This window comes from Diaphorina citri, unplaced genomic scaffold (genome assembly GCF_000475195.1).
Source record: "Diaphorina citri unplaced genomic scaffold, Diaci psyllid genome assembly version 1.1 scaffold149, whole genome shotgun sequence".
In the NCBI taxonomy this organism is placed as follows: domain Eukaryota; kingdom Metazoa; phylum Arthropoda; class Insecta; order Hemiptera; family Psyllidae; genus Diaphorina; species Diaphorina citri.
In genome coordinates this window covers 225178-245403 of record NW_007377586.1, presented here as the reverse complement: position 1 = coordinate 245403, position 20226 = coordinate 225178, and the positions used below count along the sequence as shown (strand labels likewise).

Genomic DNA, 20226 nt, shown 5'->3' with positions numbered 1-20226 from the left:
AAACTTGCACAATTATTGTCCATTCATAAAAATTTCACACGACTTTCCTTATCTTCTTAACCGTTTAGTCATCAGAAGAGCCGAGCAACGCCAAAAAGCGGTCAAAATGCCACCAACCGCAGAAGTTTCGTGTTGCAGCATTGTCATATTTGAGAGTGCATACCAAATTTAAAGTCTCTAGCTCTTACCGTTCTCGAGATATTTTGTTTGCAGACAGACACAGACACACACGGACTAATGGCTGAAACTTTGGATTTAGACTTTTGCGACCTCAAAACGTGTTTTGGCACTTAACTGACCATCGAAAGTTTCGTCGAATACATTACTTTCCTTGCTATATAGCAGGCATGTCAAACTCAAATTGTATAGAGGGCCATTTTTGATATTGAGGGCTCCCCCCCCCCCCCAGTAAAAAAAATTTTTTGTAAAAAAAATAATGGGATTTTTTTTTTTTTTAAAAAGAAAGTTTTATTGGGTTTACAATAATTTTATTTTGAACATACAAGTAGTAGGTACATTAAAAATTTACAATTGAACTTAATTAAAGAATCAAGCCAGTGTCAATAGTTTACTTCTGCACGCTTTTCTGCTGGTTGACACTGACTTTGAGAGAGCATCAAATCTCGTACGTCTGAACTAGATCCAGCGTGCTAGTGATTTTAATCCAAATTTTTAGTAAGTAGGTAAAGTAGGTATTTATTATTATTAGATACGCGTTTACCGAGAAGTACTTTTTAACTTCATTTTGTTTCAAAGATTAAAGTAATAATAATAATAAAAAAAAATGTCTCCTTGTGAAATATTATGTAATTTATTCAATACTCTTACTGTATACCATGGTGGCTCGCAGCGGGCCGCACAATTTGACCAGGCGGGCCGCATGCGGCCCGCGGGCCGCCAGTTTGACATGCCTGCTATATAGGATAAGGAAAGTAAAAAACCATTATGCAATCGCGATGCTTTTCGGTCATTTCCTTCTTGCAGAACTTTGAACCAATTCTTCGTAGCGTTCCAATTTTGCCGTGAACACAAAAAAGAGATAAATTTCAAATTGCTCAAATTGTTCATGCCAGACAAAACCTGGATTCCGATTCAAGATTCATTTCAAGTTTCGGTTTATCTTGAAACCGAGGATCGTGATCTTTGAATTGGATTCCTTACTTCTGTAAAAAAAAAAAGTGAAGTACCTACATAGTGAAGTACCTCGTATGTTCTAAGATTTCGACAATTTTGCGTTCAGTTTGTATCTGTTGGTTTCACGAAACAGGTTTAGCATATGAAGAAAAATTGCTCAGTAATTTTTGGGTCCAATCAGACCTTTGGGGGCCCGTAGAGACTCTTTTTTTTACGGACTCAGTGATTCAAAGACTGAGCAGTTCACACAAACTAAATGTTTGGGTCCTTTTCAAATCACATACTCATGTACTTACACATCTACAATCTGAACTGCATTTGAGATTTTAGATTTATCCGTATGGCTGAGCACGGTCTTTCCTGCTTCATAGTTCTTCAGAAGTTGAATACGGTGGTAAATGTAGTTTGGCATGATAAATTATTATGTTATTAATTACAGGAAATGTATGAGAGCATCTGTCAGGTAATAACACGGGCATTATGCCATCTGTAACAACATTGTCCATGAATAACGTCATTTACATCTTTGCACTAAAATATTGATCCTAATTCCTTCCTCTATGTGAGTCCAAATCTGTGTACCTACCTACAGTGTATGCTTAAGTGCATACTTAGTAGAGATGTCACTATGTCTTTGGTTGATATCTATGCACTTGCACTCAGTATGGTGGTGTCACCATGACTTTGGTGGTTGATAATTAGTGAAGGTTATCAGTCCAACCTTCAGTGATTAGTGTGAATGTTGGAATCTGCTTTGGAGAGATCAAATCAGTTTTTATTTAGCTAGAAAATCAGGGTCATTTTGAGACAATTACTTAGCACAAAATGTCGAAAATGGACCAATACAAGGTTCTATTCCTGAGGTTTAGATGTAGGTAGATGCGTGCACTCATTTGTATCTGTGCCATTTTACCTTTTATTTTTTAAACAAATGACCAAAACAAAAACAAAGAGGTTTCCATATTATAGATGTACCTACACGAGACCCAGTTTAGACTGCTCAAGTTAAAGGAATTTTTGGTCCCCTTGGATCAGGATAAACCAGCTATCTGCTACAGAAAAATGTCTCAATTGTGTCACTTAATACAACGTTTAGGGCTTTTTGCCTTTACACCTAACTATTATTATGTTAAGGCGGCCTCTTTTTGATCCCTTGTGTGCCGCATCCATTTTTGTTTAGAACTATTACACTGACTAACGATCATCCTTTCTCATTCCACAGGTCGACCAGGCACAGACTACCCGATCCTGTCCGTGGTCCCCTACACCGACTTCTACTGCGACGACCAGCCCTACCCCGGCTTCTTCGCCGACACCGAGACCCGTTGCCAGGCCTGGCATTACTGCGATATAGACGGGCGACAGGCGTCCTTCCTCTGTCCTAACGGGACGCAATTCAGCCAGGCGGTCTTCGTATGCGACTGGTGGTTCAATGTGCGGTGCGACCTCAGCCGCAAGCTGTACGCAATCAATGCACGCCTCTACCAAGCGCCCAAGTTGAGTCCTACCCGGAGACATCGTGTTATTACCAAGGACCTGCTGGACAATATATTCCTCAGATGAGACCGAACGGATACGGTGGCGTAGTGGGGGTTCACAATCAAAATGTAATGCTTGGAAAAATGTCCTTTGCCTATGCCTGAAACTATGAAAAAAATCGTGACCTTGGGATACGACGAATTTATGGAATTTTGATGACCCTTAAGTCTGTGACACACACTACGATTTTTCTGAAATCGCACAGTTTTGTGCAGTACAATCAGTAATTTTATCGTACAAACGAAGGATTTATGATTCTACGATCGATCGACTTGATGTAAGAAAAACCGTGGCGTATGTACCAGGCTAGAAATAAAGACGGGGTTCATTATTAACGTTTTATTATTATCTTTTAGAAATTTTACACACTACGCCACTGGGCAGAAAAGACATTTAGAAAGGCATATAAGGATTTATGATTCTACGATCGATCGACTTGATGTAAGAAAAACCGTGGCGTATGTACCAGGCTAGAAATAAAGACGGGGTTCATTAACTCTCAGGCTTTTTAACGTTTTATTATTATCTTTTAGATATTTTACACACTACGCCACTCGGCAGAAAAGACATTTAGAAAGGCACCTCTATATGTAAAACAACACCAATTTTCAATTCGTAAAAAAAAATGTGCAGGTGTACACTTTTTACAGAAAATGTGAACCCACAAAAATTGAGTAATTACAGAAATTTACATTCCACTAAAGAGAAAAGGTGGACAAACTCTCAAAATAGCAATGTTCAATTTGCCAAAATCTCAAAATTATTTTTGAAAATTGATTACATATTGGTGAAAATACAAAATTGGCGAAATTTCCTACACTCTCACCCATGTTTGCAAATGAAGAGATTTTTTTTCTCTCTCTTTGACTGCAACCTACACCGAAATACTCGGTCTTTGGATAAGAAGGTCCATGAACTTCAACTAATAACAAACAGACCCACTTGCCATTTCCCACCATAAAGAGATTAAGATTATAACATCATATTATTATAATGAAATTAATTGAATTTTTCCTTCTCAATTGTGTATTGATTTGATGAACTTTGGTAGTCTGGATTTAAGAACTTTTTCTCACACCAACTTTTTTTTTCTAAATCAAAATATCATTTGTTTTCTTCAGAATAAATTAACATGTTTGTTTTTAAATGCAGTATGCACTTAGTGAAAAAAAGGAGACGAAAAAGTAAATTTTAATTGTGTTGAGCATGACTGGGCAAATGAAGAGATTTTTTTTCTCTCTCTTTGACTGCAACCTACACCGAAATACTCGGTCTTTGGATAAGAAGGTCCATGAACTTCAAATAATAACAAACAGACCCACTTGCCATTTCCCACCATAAAGAGATTCAGATTATAACATCATATTATTATAATGAAATTAATTGAATTTTTCCTTCTCAATTTTGTATTGATTTGATGAACTTTGGTAGTCTGGACTTAAGAACTTTTTCTCACACCAACTTTTTTTTTCTAAATCAAAATATTATTTATTTTCTTCAGAATAAATTAACATGTTTGTTTTTAAATGCAGTAGGCACTTAGTGAAAAAAAGGAGACGAAAAAGTAAATTTTAATTGTGTTGAGCATGTCTGATAATCACAAATGTCATTCCCCAATTAATACAACTCGGTAACCATTATACCACTAAGGTTGGTTTGCATTTAATGTTGAGACAGTTATTTGAAATGACATTAAGTTTTAAAAGAAAGAAGAAAAAAAATACATAAATAAAGAAATACCCAATAATATGTCTGATAATCACAAATGTCATTCCCCAATTAATACAACTCGGTAACCATTATACCACTAAGGTTGGTTTGCATTTAATGTTGAGATAGTTATTTGATATGACATTAAGTTTCAAAAGAAAGAAAAAAATGCATAAATAAAGAAATACCCAATAACATGGATAATACTGACAAGATTGAAGAAGTGTTAAGGTAACTGAGATACCACTAATTAAAGAGTGCAGTAACAAGTTCCTATATTTATTTAGCAGGAAGTTGAGGCAAATAAAAGATAACATCTCTTTCCCACGAGACTTCATTTACACTGATGCAAATTAAACATTGACAATATTGATTTTTTTTTTTTGCAATTTTTTTAAACTTTTACCTACTAAAATAAGATATATGACTCATACACTCATACACAAAAAGTCCACTCTGAGGTTTAGATGTAGGGTAGGGGGTAGGGGCAAACAGCCCTGAAAGTTGCGTTAATTTTAGGTACTCAAAAATCCCTCATCTGACAGACCTGAAGGTGTGAATCTGTGGATGGATGCCTCTTTAACATTGTGAAAATCTAAAGGTATTGAAGAAAATTCATGGATAGACCATTAGAATTGGACCATTGAATAACAAGCCCCTACTTCCCTGATAGATTTCTGGCTCTCGTATCACAAACAACTATCAGATTAGATTCTGAATACATTTTGCTAACTTATTACTGGTAATTTTAGGAAATCAAACATGCCTTATCTGGCAGACCTATTGAAGAAAAACCATATGAGATAGACCATTGAAGAACAATTACTATGCCCCTGATTCCCTGATGGATTTCTGGCTCTCATATCACAAACAACTATCAGATTAGATTCTGAATACATTTCAGACCCGAATTTCACAACAATGTTTACTTCAAGATTATTTCATTCTTTCATTTAAAATAAATATTTATGTCAAATAAATTTAATGTGGCACGGCGGATATTTATTAAGTCCCATTATTTAGAACTCTTGCTTCAAAATACTATTACTTCAACTTTTAGTTCAACATCATTGTCACTGAACAATTCACTCTTATCATATCAGAACAATTTAATCTTGAATGAAACGTGATTGGAGGAACATTGGCCATTCTATCATTAGATATTATTTATAAAAATCTTTAGTCGTTAAGAACACAAAACGAGAACGAAATCCATGTACATAATAAATTATTGTGAACATTCGTATAAAAATAAATTATTGTGAACATTCGTATAAAATAAAATGATTTGTACTTGATCTCAAACTGTGTTCCATTTGCTTTTGCTTCATAACATTGTTTCAGCGGGGGAAGTAATAGTTATGTTCATGCCAGACAAAACCTGGATTCCGATTCAAGATTCATTTCAAGTTTCGGTTTATCTTGAAACCGAGGATCGTGATCTTTGAATTAGATTCCTTACTTCTGTAAAAAAAAAAGTGAAGTACCTACATAGTGAAGTACCTCGTATGTTCCAAGATTTCGACAATTTTGCGTTCAGTTTGTATCTGTTGGTTTCACGAAACAGGTTTAGCATATGAAGAAAAATTGCCCTGTAAATTTTGGGTCCAATCAGACCTTTGGGGGGCCGTAGAGACTCTTTTTTTACGGACTCAGTGATTCAAAGACTGAGCAGTTCACTCAAACTAAATGTTTAGGTCCTTTTCAAATCACATACTTATGTACTTACACATCTACAATCTGAACTGCATTTGAGACTTTGGATTTTAGATTTATCCGTATGGCTGAGCATGGTCTTTCCTGCTTCATAGTTCTTCAGAAGTTGAATACGGTGGTAAATGGACTTTGGCATGATAAATTATTATGTTATTAATTACAGGAAATGTATGAGAGCATCTGTCAGGTAATAACACGGGCATCATGCCATCTGTAACAACATTGTCCATGAATAACGTCATTTACATCTTTGCACTAAAAGTTGATCCTCATTTACATCTTTGCACTAAAATGTTGATCCTAATTCCTTCCTCTATGTGAGTCCAAATCTGTGTACCTACCTACAGTGTATGCTCAAGTGCATACTTAGTAGAGGTCACTAAGTCTTTGGTTGACATATATGCACTTGCACTTAGTATGGTGTCACCATGACTTTGGTGGTTAATAATAAGTGAAGGTTATCAGTCCTACCTTCGGTAATTAGTGTGAATGTTGGAATCTCCTTTGGAAAGATCAAATCAGTTCTTATTTAGTGAGAAAATCAGGGTCATTTTGAGACGATTACTTAGCACAAAATGTAGAAAATGGACAAACATGTGTGCCATTTCACAAAACAAATGACCAATTCAAAAACAAACAAGTTCCTATACATATTATGTACATACGAGTATGTACACGAGACCCTATATTTTGATTGTTTAGACTGCTCGGGTAAAAGGAATCTTTGGTCCTGTTCGATCAGGATAAACCAGGTATCTGCTATGGCAACATAGGAAAATATCTCATTTATCCCAATACATTCAAATGCTCCTCCCCTGACCCGCACTAACAATCATCCTTTCAATTTCACAGGTCGACCAGGCACAGACTACCCGATCCTGTCCGTGGTCCCCTACACCGACTTCTACTGCGACGACCAGCCCTACCCCGGCTTCTTCGCCGACACCGAGACCCGTTGCCAGGCCTGGCATTACTGCGATATAGACGGGCGACAGGCGTCCTTCCTCTGTCCTAACGGGACGCAATTCAGCCAGGCGGTCTTCGTATGCGACTGGTGGTTCAATGTGCGGTGCGACCTCAGCCGCAAGCTGTACGCAATCAATGCGTCTACTGCGACGACCAGCCCTACCCCGGCTTCTTCGCCGACACCGAGACCCGTTGCCAGGCCTGGCATTACTGCGATATAGACGGGCGGCAAGCGTCCTTCCTCTGTCCTAACGGGACGCAATTCAGCCAAGCCGTGTTCGTATGCGATTGGTGGTTCAATGTGCGGTGCGACCTAAGCCGCAAGCTGTACGCAATCAATGCACGCCTCTACCAAGCGCCCAAGTTGAGTCCTACCCGGAGACATCGTGTTATTACCAAGGACCTGCTGGACAATATATTCCTCAGATGAGACCGAACGGATACGGTGGCGTAGTGGGGGTTCACAATCAAAATGTAATGCTTGGAAAAATGTCCCAACTATGAAAAAATCGCGCGACCTTGGACGATAACAAATTTAGGGAATTTTAATGACCCTTAAGTCTGGAACACACACTACGATTTTTCTGAATGTTGGGTCGTACGCGTACGATAAAGCGCACAGTTTAGTGCGGTACACTTAGTAATTTTATGGTCCACATGAACGATCTAAGATCATACGATCGATCTGATCAATATGTAAGAAAACCCGTAGCGTATGTACCAGACTTTAGGGGGTTCACACTATGCCACTGGACAGAAAAGATAGAATAGATATATAAGCACCTCTCTATGAAAAACAACACCTTCCAATTCGTCAAAAAAGGTGTAGGTCTGGACTGCCAAACTCTCAATATGAAAAATTAAACAAACAAAATTGACAACATTTCTCCTCAGATGAGACCGAACGGATACGGTGGCGTAGTGGGGGTTCACAATCAAAATGTAATGCTTGGAAAAATGTCCTTTGCCTATGCCCGAAACTATGAAAAAATCGTGACCTTGGGATGCGACGAATTTATGGAATTTTGATGACCCTAAAGTCTGTGACACACACTACGATTTTTCCCTGTAAATTTTGGGTCCAATCAGACCTTTGGGGGGCCGTAGAGACTCTTTTTTTACGGACTCAGTGATTCAAAGACTGAGCAGTTCACACAAACTAAATGTTTAGCTCCTTTTCAAATCACATACTTATGTACTTACACATCTACAATCTGAACTGCATTTGAGACTTTAGATTTATCCGTATGGCTGAGCACCAATTAGCTCCATGAACATACAGAAGGCATGAGTGATATTGATCATGAAATTAGCAATTAACAACATGACGTAAATATGACAATAATGACACTAATTATCCATTGTGTCATACACGCAACATGACATCCCAACACGGGAAGTGAGGAGATTTCTAATCCTTATGTAACTTTGAATGATGACGAAAAGCAAGTACCACCAGGAGAACACTCAGGGTGTGTATGCAATCAGTACTTACCACTAAAAGGTCAACACGGGAAGTGAGGAGATTTCTAATCCTTATGTAACTTTGAATGATGACGAAAAGTAAGTACCACCAGGAGAACACTCAGGGTGTATATGCAATCCGTACATACCACTAAAAGGGGAGAAAATATCAAGAATCCTGTCCTATTACAGGATAGTACGGACTAAAATTGTACTGTAGGAACTAGGAAAGTACAACCCTTGAGAATTGTACAGAAAGGAATTTTAAGGAAAGTACAGAAGATTCAGGATTTTAGGGTATATCGGGAAAAAGGAGAAACCAGAGAAGAATGAGTATTCTATTAGGATAAGGTGGAAGAAATAAAAATTTACATAGGAACTAGGAAAGTACAACCCTTGAGAATTGTACAGGAAGGAATTTTAAGGAAAGTACAGAAGATTCAGGATTTTAGGGTATATCGGGGGGAAAAAGGACAAACCAAGAATGAGTATTATATTTAGGATAAGGTAGAAGAAATAAAAATTTACACATCTACTTACTGAAGAGGAGAATAAAATGTCATGGTAGAGGTAGATCATTGTGTGCTGCGCTTACCTGAAACAATACAACAAAACCAAGGCTGGATTAATATCACGATAAAATTAAATCTATTCGAAAAAAAAGTGTTAAATGAAAGATACAAAGTAGATGCGCAATTACTCACATATGTACTTGCATTTGTCAGGTTCTTTAACAGATTTACTTTCAATAAAAATTATAGATCATTGTGTGCTGCGCTTACCTGAAACAATACAACAAAACCAAGGCTGGATTAATATCACGATAAAATTAAATCTATTCGAAAAAAAGTGTTAAATGAAAAATACAAAGTAGATGCGCAATTACTCACATATGTACCTGTATCTGTCAGGTTCTTTAACAGATTTACTTTCAACAAAAGTATAAGTATAAGATGTATTAGGACAGAGAAAAGTCCAAATTGGGAAGAACACAATTTCCAATTATTCCACCTTGTACAAAGAGAGAGAGAAAGAGAAAGAGAAAGAGAGAGAGAGAGAGAGAGAGAGAGAGAGAGAGAGAGAGAGAGAGAGAGAAAATCAAACACCTGATGCGCCAAATCAAAGTCACAAGAACGCACTCCCAGGACATGAGAGCAGCAGGAAATTCAAATCCTATTAACAAACCAAAGTAGTTTAAATGGAGTAATTAGTATTGTAAAACAGATTCACTTCCGAATGCGTAACGCCGCGCCTAGAGGCAATGAAGATGTTCGCAACATTCGAACAATGAAGCCAATTGAGTTGTGTTGAAGAAAGTAATGAAATAATGATTAGAATGCAATTAATAATGAAATTAATTAAATAATAAATGGGATAAGAGTATAATAAAGAAAGTGATGAAATAATTATTGGAATAATGTTTGATAGAATATCCACGCGAGCAAATAAGTGGTGAATGTGATAGTGAGAAAAGGCTGAAGATGAAGAACCTGAGGACATGGTTCTCCAGAACAACCACTGAACTGTTGGGAGCAGCTGTCAGTAAAGTCATCATGGCAAGAATAGTCGCCAATAAAAATATTCGAAACGAAGAGGCACACGAAGAAGTGATACCTACGGTAATTGAAGTTACAAATAGTATTTGAATCCATTGCCTACTTGTGATTGCCAACATTTGAAACGAATAGCCCAAATAGACATGTAAGGAAGAAGTCATGGAGTAAATGAAAATAAAGATATTATTGGAATATTTTGAATCCATTGCCGACTAAACTACTTGTAAGTGGAAATGACCACAGTGTTCCATTCCGTTGCTTGTTGAAATACTGCGGCCAGTACAAGACCAATAGGAATTGAGAAGAATGGGAGAAAGGATAGAAAGAAGAGAAATAGAAAGTGAACAACAGAACAGACCATTAAAAGCGTCTACACCTCCACAGATAGTATTGAGAGATGAATTAACTTCGGCTAGCGATATTGAAATCATAATGAGATTCCAGAAATGAATGGAAAGAACAATGGACTTGGATGGAAGGGCCAAAGCAATTTTGCATGCGGGAAATGATAGCGGCACATACAAGACCTAAAATGATGGACTCGAACAAAATAATGGACATGATACTAAATGGACATAATACTAAAAGTAAAAAAGAGGATCCCAAATTAAATAAAACATATATACCTATGTACAATTGTACATTACGTACAAATGCATCATTGGCGTAAATCCTGCATCATTGGCGTAAATCCAGAGATGAAAACATGGTCCATCAAGGTAAATAAAGATCGAAACAGAAGGGGACTAGAAACTTAAGATACATAATATGTAAAAGAAAGTACTCACACCTACCATAAACACCATTCAAAATCATAGCAGTAGAGAGTAAACAGCACAAACCACAGCATGGCACTAAAGTACTCACCCAGTACCCCGTCACCCACACACCGGAACCAGGCTTTGACAATATCAACACACTTGGTGTGGTCAGGGAAAGTGACCCTCAGATCAAAAACAAAACATACAAGGAATCTGTTAAGATAGATAAACTTACAAGCGCCAAATCGCCAATGTGTTCTGCTTAATTGAGAAACGCTCCGGGCATTATTCTTTCGGACGATATCCAAGTATTTATAAGGAGTTAAGGAGGTATCTAAAGCTACGTCCACACATAGTCGACCGGCCATTGATCGACATCGACCTAACCGACCACACTAGATTCAGCTCATCGATCGACGGCCGGTCGACTATATGTGGACACGCCTTAAAGCTGTGTCCACACATAGTCGACGGACGTCGATCGATGGTCGACTGAAAAAAGTTACCCCGTCCACACTGTCTTTTTTAAAGAACTAAAATCAACTAGCCAATCGGTCCATGTCGACTGAAACGTCCACATACAGAATCACACTTTAAAATCGACCTGAATCGACCAAAATCCTTTGATCCGTACCGACTTTGTACGGGTTTCCAGTCGACGTCTACTGAAACCGTCCGCAATGCCCCGACAACATCGATTCACCTCGTTGATTGACGGTCGTGTGTGGACGCAGCTTTACTCTCTAGATTCTAGCAGATATCCATTGAACTTCATCGCCACAATATTTACCTTATCTTTAATAGCGTCCTTGAGTCTCGGAGTCTGAGAGAGGTTTGACTCTTGCTTTCTTTTTTACAATCGAAGAAAGTTCCATCGAGTATGGTATCCAGAGCAAATTTGCAGCCAATGTTGCTCTTGTTTGCAGCTATTGTTTCCGATCAGTTTGATAATTTGGACATCGTGAACTTGATCGTATCGGTCGTTGAAGTCTTCAGTACTCACGGGATTCCTTCTTTTCAGCCATCATAGTCTCGCTGCCCCTTATAATGAAAGGGTGTTAGAGATGGTGAATGAAGTGAGGCAGATCTGGAAGGTTGTAAAAAACAGGAGACACAAATGGATGGGAAACGTATTGAGACATGATGAGTTTGTTGGTAACATCATAGAAGGACGAAGAGTGGAAGCACAAGGAAGAGGGAGAAAAAGGGAGATTTCCCATCCGGAAAATTTCAATACCGAAATCAGAGGGTCAATTCCAGATCTTCTAGACTTCTAGAGCAAGTACTGACTATGTGAACTGATTTAGATCTGCTTAGTGAATTTAGTTCAAAGGGGATTTAGGGACCGTTTTGGATGTTTTTGAGTGCGCCAATGCACTTTTTGGGTACTTTTACATCGGAATAGGACTCCACAAACAAGAAAAATCGCAACATTTATACAAATCCAAAATCATTCTGCAGTAACGTACTCTCGAGAATACTCGACATTTGATGTCAAACAAACTTAACAATACCTTCAGACAAAATCAACGGGTATGAACAAGAAACAGTGGAAACAAAAGACCACCAAAAGTATTTCTGTTCAGAAAGACCCGATTTGGACAAAAGTTAACGGTTGTTGGAGACCCTCGCTGGGGTAAAGGGACTTTTTAGTCTCATTCGAGCAGGATAAACAAGGTATATTCTATTCTATTCTATTCTATTCTATTCTATTCTATCTCGAACAAAAATTGTCATTTGGTTGAGCCCCATTCAAATCCTATTAACAAACCAAAGTAGTTTAAATAGAGTAATTAGTATTGTAAAACAGATTCACTTCCGAATGCGTAACGCGCTACGTCTAGAGGCAATGAAGATGTTCGCAACATTCGAACAATGAAGGCAATTGAGTTGTGTTGAAGAAAGTAATGAAATAATAATTAGAATGCAATAATGAAATTAATTAAATAATAAATGGGATAAGAGTATAATAAAGAAAGTAATGAAATAATTATTGGAATAATGTTTGATAGAATATCCACGCGAGCAAATAAGTGGTGAATGTGATAATGAGAAGTGATTTTTTTTATTTTTATTTTTTATTTTTTTTTTAAGAGGTTTGACAGAGGGAACTGTAACTGCTATGGTCTTATCGTCCCGCAATCGAAGAGAGAAGGAAGACAGGACAGGAGAAAGCCAGCCGTTCCGAGAACGAACATTATCCCATCAGGATAAAATCCGCCCCGGGCGGGAATCGAACCCGCGGCCTAGCGCTTACGAGGCAGACGCACTACCAACTAAGCTAACTAGGCTGGCGGTGAGAAGTGAGAGAAGGCTGAAGATGAAGAACCTGAGGACATGGTTCTCCAGAACAACCACTGAACTGTTGGAAGCAGCTGTCAGTAAAGTCATCATAGCACGAATAGTCGCCAATAAAAATATTCGAAACGAAGAGGCACACGAAGAAGTGATACCTACGGTAATTGAAGTTACAAATAGTAATTGAATCCATTGCCTACTTGTGATTGCCAACATTTGAAACGAATAGCCCAAATAGACATGTGAGGAAGAAGTCATGTAGTAAATGAAAATAAAGATGTTATTGGAATATTTTGAATCCATTGCCTACTAAACTACTTGTAAGTGGAAATGACCACAGTGTTGATTCCATTGCTTAGTGAGATGTGAGATTGTGAGATACTGCGACCTGTATAAGACCAACAGGAATTGAGAAGAATGGGAGAAAGGATAGAAAGAAGAGAAATAGAAAGTGAACAACAGAACAGACCACTAAAAGCGTCTACGCCTCCACAGATAGTATTGAGAGATGAATTAACTTCGGCTAGCGATATTGAAATCATAATGAGATTCCAGAAATGAATGGAAAGAACAATGAACTTGGATGGAAGGGCCAAAGCAATTTTGCATGCGGGAAACGATAGCGGCACATACAAGACCTAAAATGATGGACTTAAACAAAATAACATTTATGGACATAATACTAAAAGAAAAAAAAAGAGGATCCCAAATTAAATTGTAATTTGTTTATTTGCATCAATAATTATAGATTACAATATTGCAAGGGTAGGTATATACACAAAAGAAGGTGTAAAATAAAACATATACCTACATTACCTACAAATGCATCATTGGCGTAAATCCTGCATCATTGGCGTAAATCCAGAGATGAAAACATGGTCCATCAAGGTAAATAAAGATCGAAACAGAAGAGGACTAGAAACTTCTCTTAAGATACATAATAATTATGTAAAAGAAAGTACTCACACCTACCATAAACACCATTCAAAATCATAGCAGAAGTGCAGAAGAGAGTAAACAGCACAAACCACAACATGGCACTAAAGTACTCACCCAGTACCCAGTCACCCACACACCGGAATCGGGCTTTGACAATATCAACACACTTGGTGTGGTCAGGGAAAGTGACCCTCAGATCAAAAACAAAACATACATGGATAAGATAAACTTATAAGCGCCAAATCGCCAATGTGTTCTGCTTAATTGAGAAACGCCCCGGGCATTATTCTTTCGGACGATATCCAAGTATTTATAAAGAGTTAAGGAGGTATCTAAAGCTACGTCCACACATAGTCGACCGGCCATTGATCGACATCGACTTAACCGACCACACTAGATTCAGCTCATCGATCGAAGGCCGGTCGACTATATGTGGACACGCCTTAAAGCTGCGTCCACACATAGTCGACGGACGTCGATCGATGGTCGACTGAAAAAAGTTACCCCGTCCACACTGTCTTTTTTAAAGAACTAAAATCAACTAGCCAATCGGTCCATGTCGACTGAAACGTCCACATACAGAATCACACTTTAAAATCGACCTGAATCGACCAAAATCCTTTGATCCGTACCGACTTTGTACGGGTTTCCAGTCGACGTCTACTGAAACCGTCCGCAATGCCCCGACAACATCGATTCACCTCGTTCCTTTGATCCGTACCGACTTTGTACGGGTTTCCAGTCGACGTCTACTGAAACCGTCCGCAATGCCCCGACAACATCGATTCACCTCGTTGATTGACGGTCGTGTGTGGACGCAGCTTTACTCTCTAGATTCTAGCAGATATCCATTGAACTTCATCGCCACAATATATACCTTATCTTTGATAGCGTCCTTGAGTCTCGGAGTCTGTGAGAGGTTTAACTCTTGCTTTCTTTTTTACAATCGAAGAAAGTTCTATCGAGTATGGTATCCAGAGCAAGTCTTGCGGAGGAACCCGAGCGTTGATATCTAATATGATATGGGAAAGTAGGTGAGATTTCGGGAATTCGGGCCGATTTTTTCCATCACATACCTGTATAATATGTAGGTAAGATCTACACCGCTAACCATTACGTTGTTGCAACTTCTTTGACATTTGGATCACAACAGTTTGATATTAAATTATTTAGTATTTACAGAACGAAAAACGTCTCTTCATCAACTTCATTCTGATGTTAACTTGTTCAAAAGAAACACCAGGCAAGTTCATTATGTTTTGAACCCATGAGATGCACTTTATTAAACGTATTGTAGTAGGGCCCATCAAAACCGAAGATAACAGACCGAAGCCTAGACCACAAGGCAAAGATAGGACGTCTTAGGCCACAACTCATCCCATCGTTGCTATCGCTATCTCTTCTGTGGTTCCAGGAGCTATCCGTCCCTACGCGCTCTCAGTCTCAGCCTTCCCCAGAATTAGACCCAAGCAGACCGACTGGTGTTCATTCCTTCTTCCATACAAACACACTTGGTGTGGTCAGGGAAAGTGACCCTCAGATCAAAAACAAAACATACAAGGAATCTGTTAAGATAGATAAACTTACAAGCGTCAAATCGCCAATGTGTTCTGCTTAATTGAGAAACGCCCCGAGCATTATTCTTTCAGACGATAGCCAAGTACATATCTATGGAGTTTAAGGAGGTATCTAAAGCTGCGTCCACACTTAGTCGACGGACGTCGATCGATGATCAACGGGAAAAAGTTACCCCGTCTACACCGTCTTTTTTAAATAAAGAACTGAAATCAACTAGCACATCGGTCCATGTCGAATTGTCGACTGACACGTCCACATACAGAGTCGCAGTTTACAATCGGCTTGAATCGACCAAAATCCTTTGATCCGTACCGACTTTCTACGGGTTTCCAGAAAACGTCTACTGAAAAAGTCCGCAATGCCCCGACAACATCGGTTCACCTCGTTGATTGACGGCCGTGTGTGGACGCAGCTTTACTCTCCACAACTGCCTCGACAACATCGGTTCACCTCGTTGATTGACGGCCGTGTGTGGACGCAGCTTTACTCTCTAGATTCTAGCAGATATCCATTGAACTTCATCGCCACAATATTTACCTTATCTTTGATAGCGTCCTTGAGTCTCGGAGTCTGAGAGAGGTTTAACTCTTGCTTTCTTTTTTACAATCGAAGAAAGTTCTATCGAGTATGGTATCCAGAGCAGGTCTTGCTCTCGGAGTCTGAGAGAGGTTTAACTCTTGCTTTCTTTTTTACAATCGAAGAAAGTTCTATCGAGTATGGTATCCAGAGCAGGTCTTGCGATCATAGGCAAACCGATGCAATAAGTTGCGTTGCTGTTATGCCAAGATCATAATTTACATAGGTATTACAGATTTAGTAGCTGGTACTTGGAATCTTGGAAAGTGGCAATAAGTAGGTGCAGTTATTACTATTTTTATTATTTCAAAGGGGCAGGATTGGATCTTCTGAAGAAGCTCTTTCACTTAACCAATAACCACAACTGAGAAGAAGCATTATTCTGGAGAAAGAAGAAGAAACCTACAGAAGAAGTACAGATGAATTGAAATAATTATGCTTTCAGAATAAAAATGTACAGAATAATCCATGTATATTGCAGAACAACTCCCCTATTTCACTATTGACTATTCTGTTCTGAAGATGGTGATGGTGAACTTGTTGAAGGGACACATCAGGTGTTCTGATACCAGAGTCTGTAGAATACCTCAAGTCCAGAATCACACCGAAATAACGAGACTAGGTCAAGATCGGACTAAATAGAATAACCTGAATAACTCATAACTGCTACCAAACCGAACACACAACGACAACTATAATGATAGAGAATTAGAGAAATCAATCAGGAATTCGCTTCTTCAAAAATTAACGAGAAAGTAAGAAATATCTTAGAAGCCTAGACAAAATTATAGACACTAGTACCTACCAAACCGAACACACAACGACAACTATAAAAGCGGTCAAACTTTCTTGACTTGGCGGGGCGGAGCGCTACCGCGCTCCTTAATGATAGAGAAATCAATAAGGAATTTGCTTCTTCAAAAATTAACAAGAAAGTAAGAAATATTTTAGAAGCCTAGACAAAATTATAGACACTAGTTACACTAGTATATCCTAGATCACATAAAACTAGGTTCCGCGTTAGTTAAACTTTTTTCAGACAAATTGTCGTCTGTGAAGGAATCGACCTAAAAAATCACCAGAGACCACAAACCAATATTCATCAAAAAAATCATGATTCACGAGAGCAAATGTCACAAATTACATGCTTCTACATAACATATACATTTTTAAGGAAATGGATTGAAGAATGTCGTTATTTGCCGATAGATAATTATGATTGAAACTCAATACATTATTTATGTTCTTCATTTCAGGAGGCATTAGACTATGAAGTCACCAGTCACCTTTAACACTGGCTCTGTCATATTGACCATAATCAAGTTCTACACTTATACGTAATGATTGAAACTCAATACATTATTTATGTTCTTCATTTCAGGAGGCATTAGACTATGAAGTCACCAGTCACCTTTAACACTGGCTCTGCCATATTGACCATAATCAAGTTCTACACTTATACGTGAGTTCTATACTGATACGTATGGCAGAGAGATGGATCGAGTGGTCTGTGTATTTGACACAGTTATACCCTGTTATCAATTACATGTGAAGAATACACGGAACTGGTAACAGACCTAGTAACGCTGGAACCTAACCAAGCGAATAAATCAATACTGACAAACTAGGCACAAATTGTGAGGTTTATAGCGAGTCTCTATCCTAGTGTTTGTCCAGAGGCAAGTTCTGCGAATACTACGAGTAAAGTTCGGCTAGGGGACTTTAAACAGAGAGTAGACTAGTGTCTAGCTCTCTCTCTTAAGGTTACAATCTTAAATGATTGGTTTGTGACAGCAATTGGGATCTCCTCCTCTATTTTTCACGATCTGGCGCCATCCTCTTCATCTCAACATATTGCATCATTTATCATAGCTTTTCAGTGTCTAGCTGTGATGGGACTATAAACAGGGAGAACAGCTAACCCTAACCAGCCTAGCTAGCTGGCAGTTTCAAAGGGTTCTCTCTGCTTTTAAAGAATAAGCACAAGTCCTCTCGATTGTTGGCTGCGGTTCAGGACAAGCCAATTAAACATGACTAGAGACCATCACACCGGTGTGTGAGTGATACAAAAAGATGTCTTTCCTTTATTTTGCCAATCACCGTTTGGCGAAAGCCGCTACAACAACAACCACAACAACAACGAAGACGAGTAAACCAGTAGAGGGTGAGAAGCAAGTTTAGGTAGGATCATTTCAATCACAAATGGGGAATCCTGTAACCAAATGTGCTGATGAAATGCAACTTGGCCTGGAACACTACCGTGCTTTCAGATTTGGCAAATGTATCCGGCATATAAAGGATTTTTCAACGGGAACTACAGTTCACTGAACTAATGGTCAAAGAACGCCAAAACAAAAGATCAAGTGCAATATAAAGAGATAAACACAGCTTCAGACAATATGGTCGATTATGTGAAGTGATTCCAAGATTAATCGGAGGACCATAAAAAGATATCATGTAGGAATGGTAAGATCATAATGATTAGAATGATAGCCTCCAGTGATTCTTGAATTAGTTTTGCGTTCATGACTCATGATTCTTTCAAGATCAAGCACAAGTGTGATTCTTATGATCATTACATGAGAGAATTATTGTCATTCAATCGGAGGACCATAAAAAGATATCATGTAGGAATGGTAAGATCATAATGATTAGAATGATAGCCTCCAGTGATTCTTGAATTAGTTTGGCGTTCATGAATCATGATTCTTTCAAGATCAAGCACAAGTGTGATTCTTATGATCATTACATGAGAGAATTATTGTTATTACTTATTACATATTAGTATTACCTTACAATGGATCATTTCTATTTTCCAGTCCTTTTCCTTATATGTCTCATTGAGGCTTGAAACAAAGGGATCTTTCGGTTTGATGAAATTGATGAAAGATTTTCGGTTATATGTATTTGGATTTGGACATACTAAAGAGACACTCCTCTAATTCCTTCCATTTTCCCCTAGAAACAATCAAATACCAACTCTTTTCGGTGGATTTTAGAAACTAAACTCTGAAATTATCGTTCAGGAAATTTTCAGTTGAAATATCGCTGTACCAACTGAGGACATTGAAGACAGAAGACAGAACGTCTCTATAAAATTCTCAGAGTGTAACAAGAACAAGACACAAACAAGTTCCAGTCCTTTTCCTTATATGTCTCATTGAGGCTTGAAACAAAGGGATCTTTCGGTTTGATGAAATTGATGAAAGATTTTCGGTTATTTTCGGTTTTCGGATTTGGACATACTAAAGAGACACTCCTCTAATTCCTTCCGTTCTCCCCTAGAAACAATCAAATACCAACTTTTTTCGGTGGATTTTAGAAGCTAAACTCTGAAATTATCGTTCAGGAAATTTTCAGTTGAAATGTCCCTGTACCAACTGAGGACATTGAAGACAGAACGTCTTTATAAAATTCTCAGAGTGTAACAAGAACAAGACACAAACAAGAATAAAACCATGTAAAAATCGCAACATTTATACAAATCCAAAATCATTCTGCAGTAACGTACTCTCGAGAATACTCGACATTTGATGTCAAACAAACTTAACAATACCTTCAGACAAAATCAACGGGTATGAACAAGAAACAGTGGAAACAAAAGACCACCAAAAGTATTTCTGTTCAGAAAGACCCGATTTGGACAAAAGTTAACGGTTGTTGGAGACCCTCATATCGAAACACAGATAAAAACTGCTGACAGTAAAGATCTTGCAATGTTGCAATATACCAAAACAAAAAGGATCAATACCCAAGCGCTACAGATACAACCCAACATGGTCGTAACTCTTATCAGAATACAGGAGACCCTCATATCGAAACACAGATAAAAACTGCTGACAGTAAAGATCTTGCAATGTTGCAATATACCAAAACAAAAAGGATCAATATCCAAGCGCTACAGATACAACCCAACATGGTCGTAACTCTTATCAGAATACGTTATCAATCTCTTGGTTCTCTCTTTTCTCCATAATCATGAATATTGT

At 38.2% G+C, this 20226-nt stretch overlaps 2 protein-coding genes across 2 annotated transcripts in view; both read left to right on the top strand.

Moving 5' to 3' along the window:
• Window positions 1-3004, top strand: part of LOC103505089 — a 44800-nt gene extending 41796 nt beyond the window's left edge. Inside the window, exon 3 of the mRNA XM_026820476.1 lies at window positions 2357-3004. Within this exon, the coding sequence (XP_026676277.1) occupies window positions 2357-2697 (341 nt within the window). The 3' untranslated portion in view covers window positions 2698-3004. The remainder of the gene's footprint in view (window positions 1-2356) is intronic.
• Window positions 3005-6163: 3159 nt separating this feature from the next.
• On the top strand, window positions 6164-7946 carry LOC103505088. The gene is made up of 3 exons (XM_026820475.1): window positions 6164-6176; window positions 6952-7016; window positions 7220-7946. The coding sequence occupies exons 1-3, from the start codon at window positions 6164-6166 to the stop codon at window positions 7493-7495; spliced, it is 354 nt and encodes a 117-aa protein (XP_026676276.1). The 3' UTR covers window positions 7496-7946.
• The last annotated feature ends 12280 nt before the right edge of the window (window positions 7947-20226 follow it).

Coding starts and splice junctions, on each gene's coding strand:
- LOC103505088 (XM_026820475.1), top strand. Junction 7,017..7,219: donor CCGACTTCTACTGCGACGAC/CAGCCCTACCCC, acceptor TACTGCGACGAC/CAGCCCTACCCCGGCTTCTT.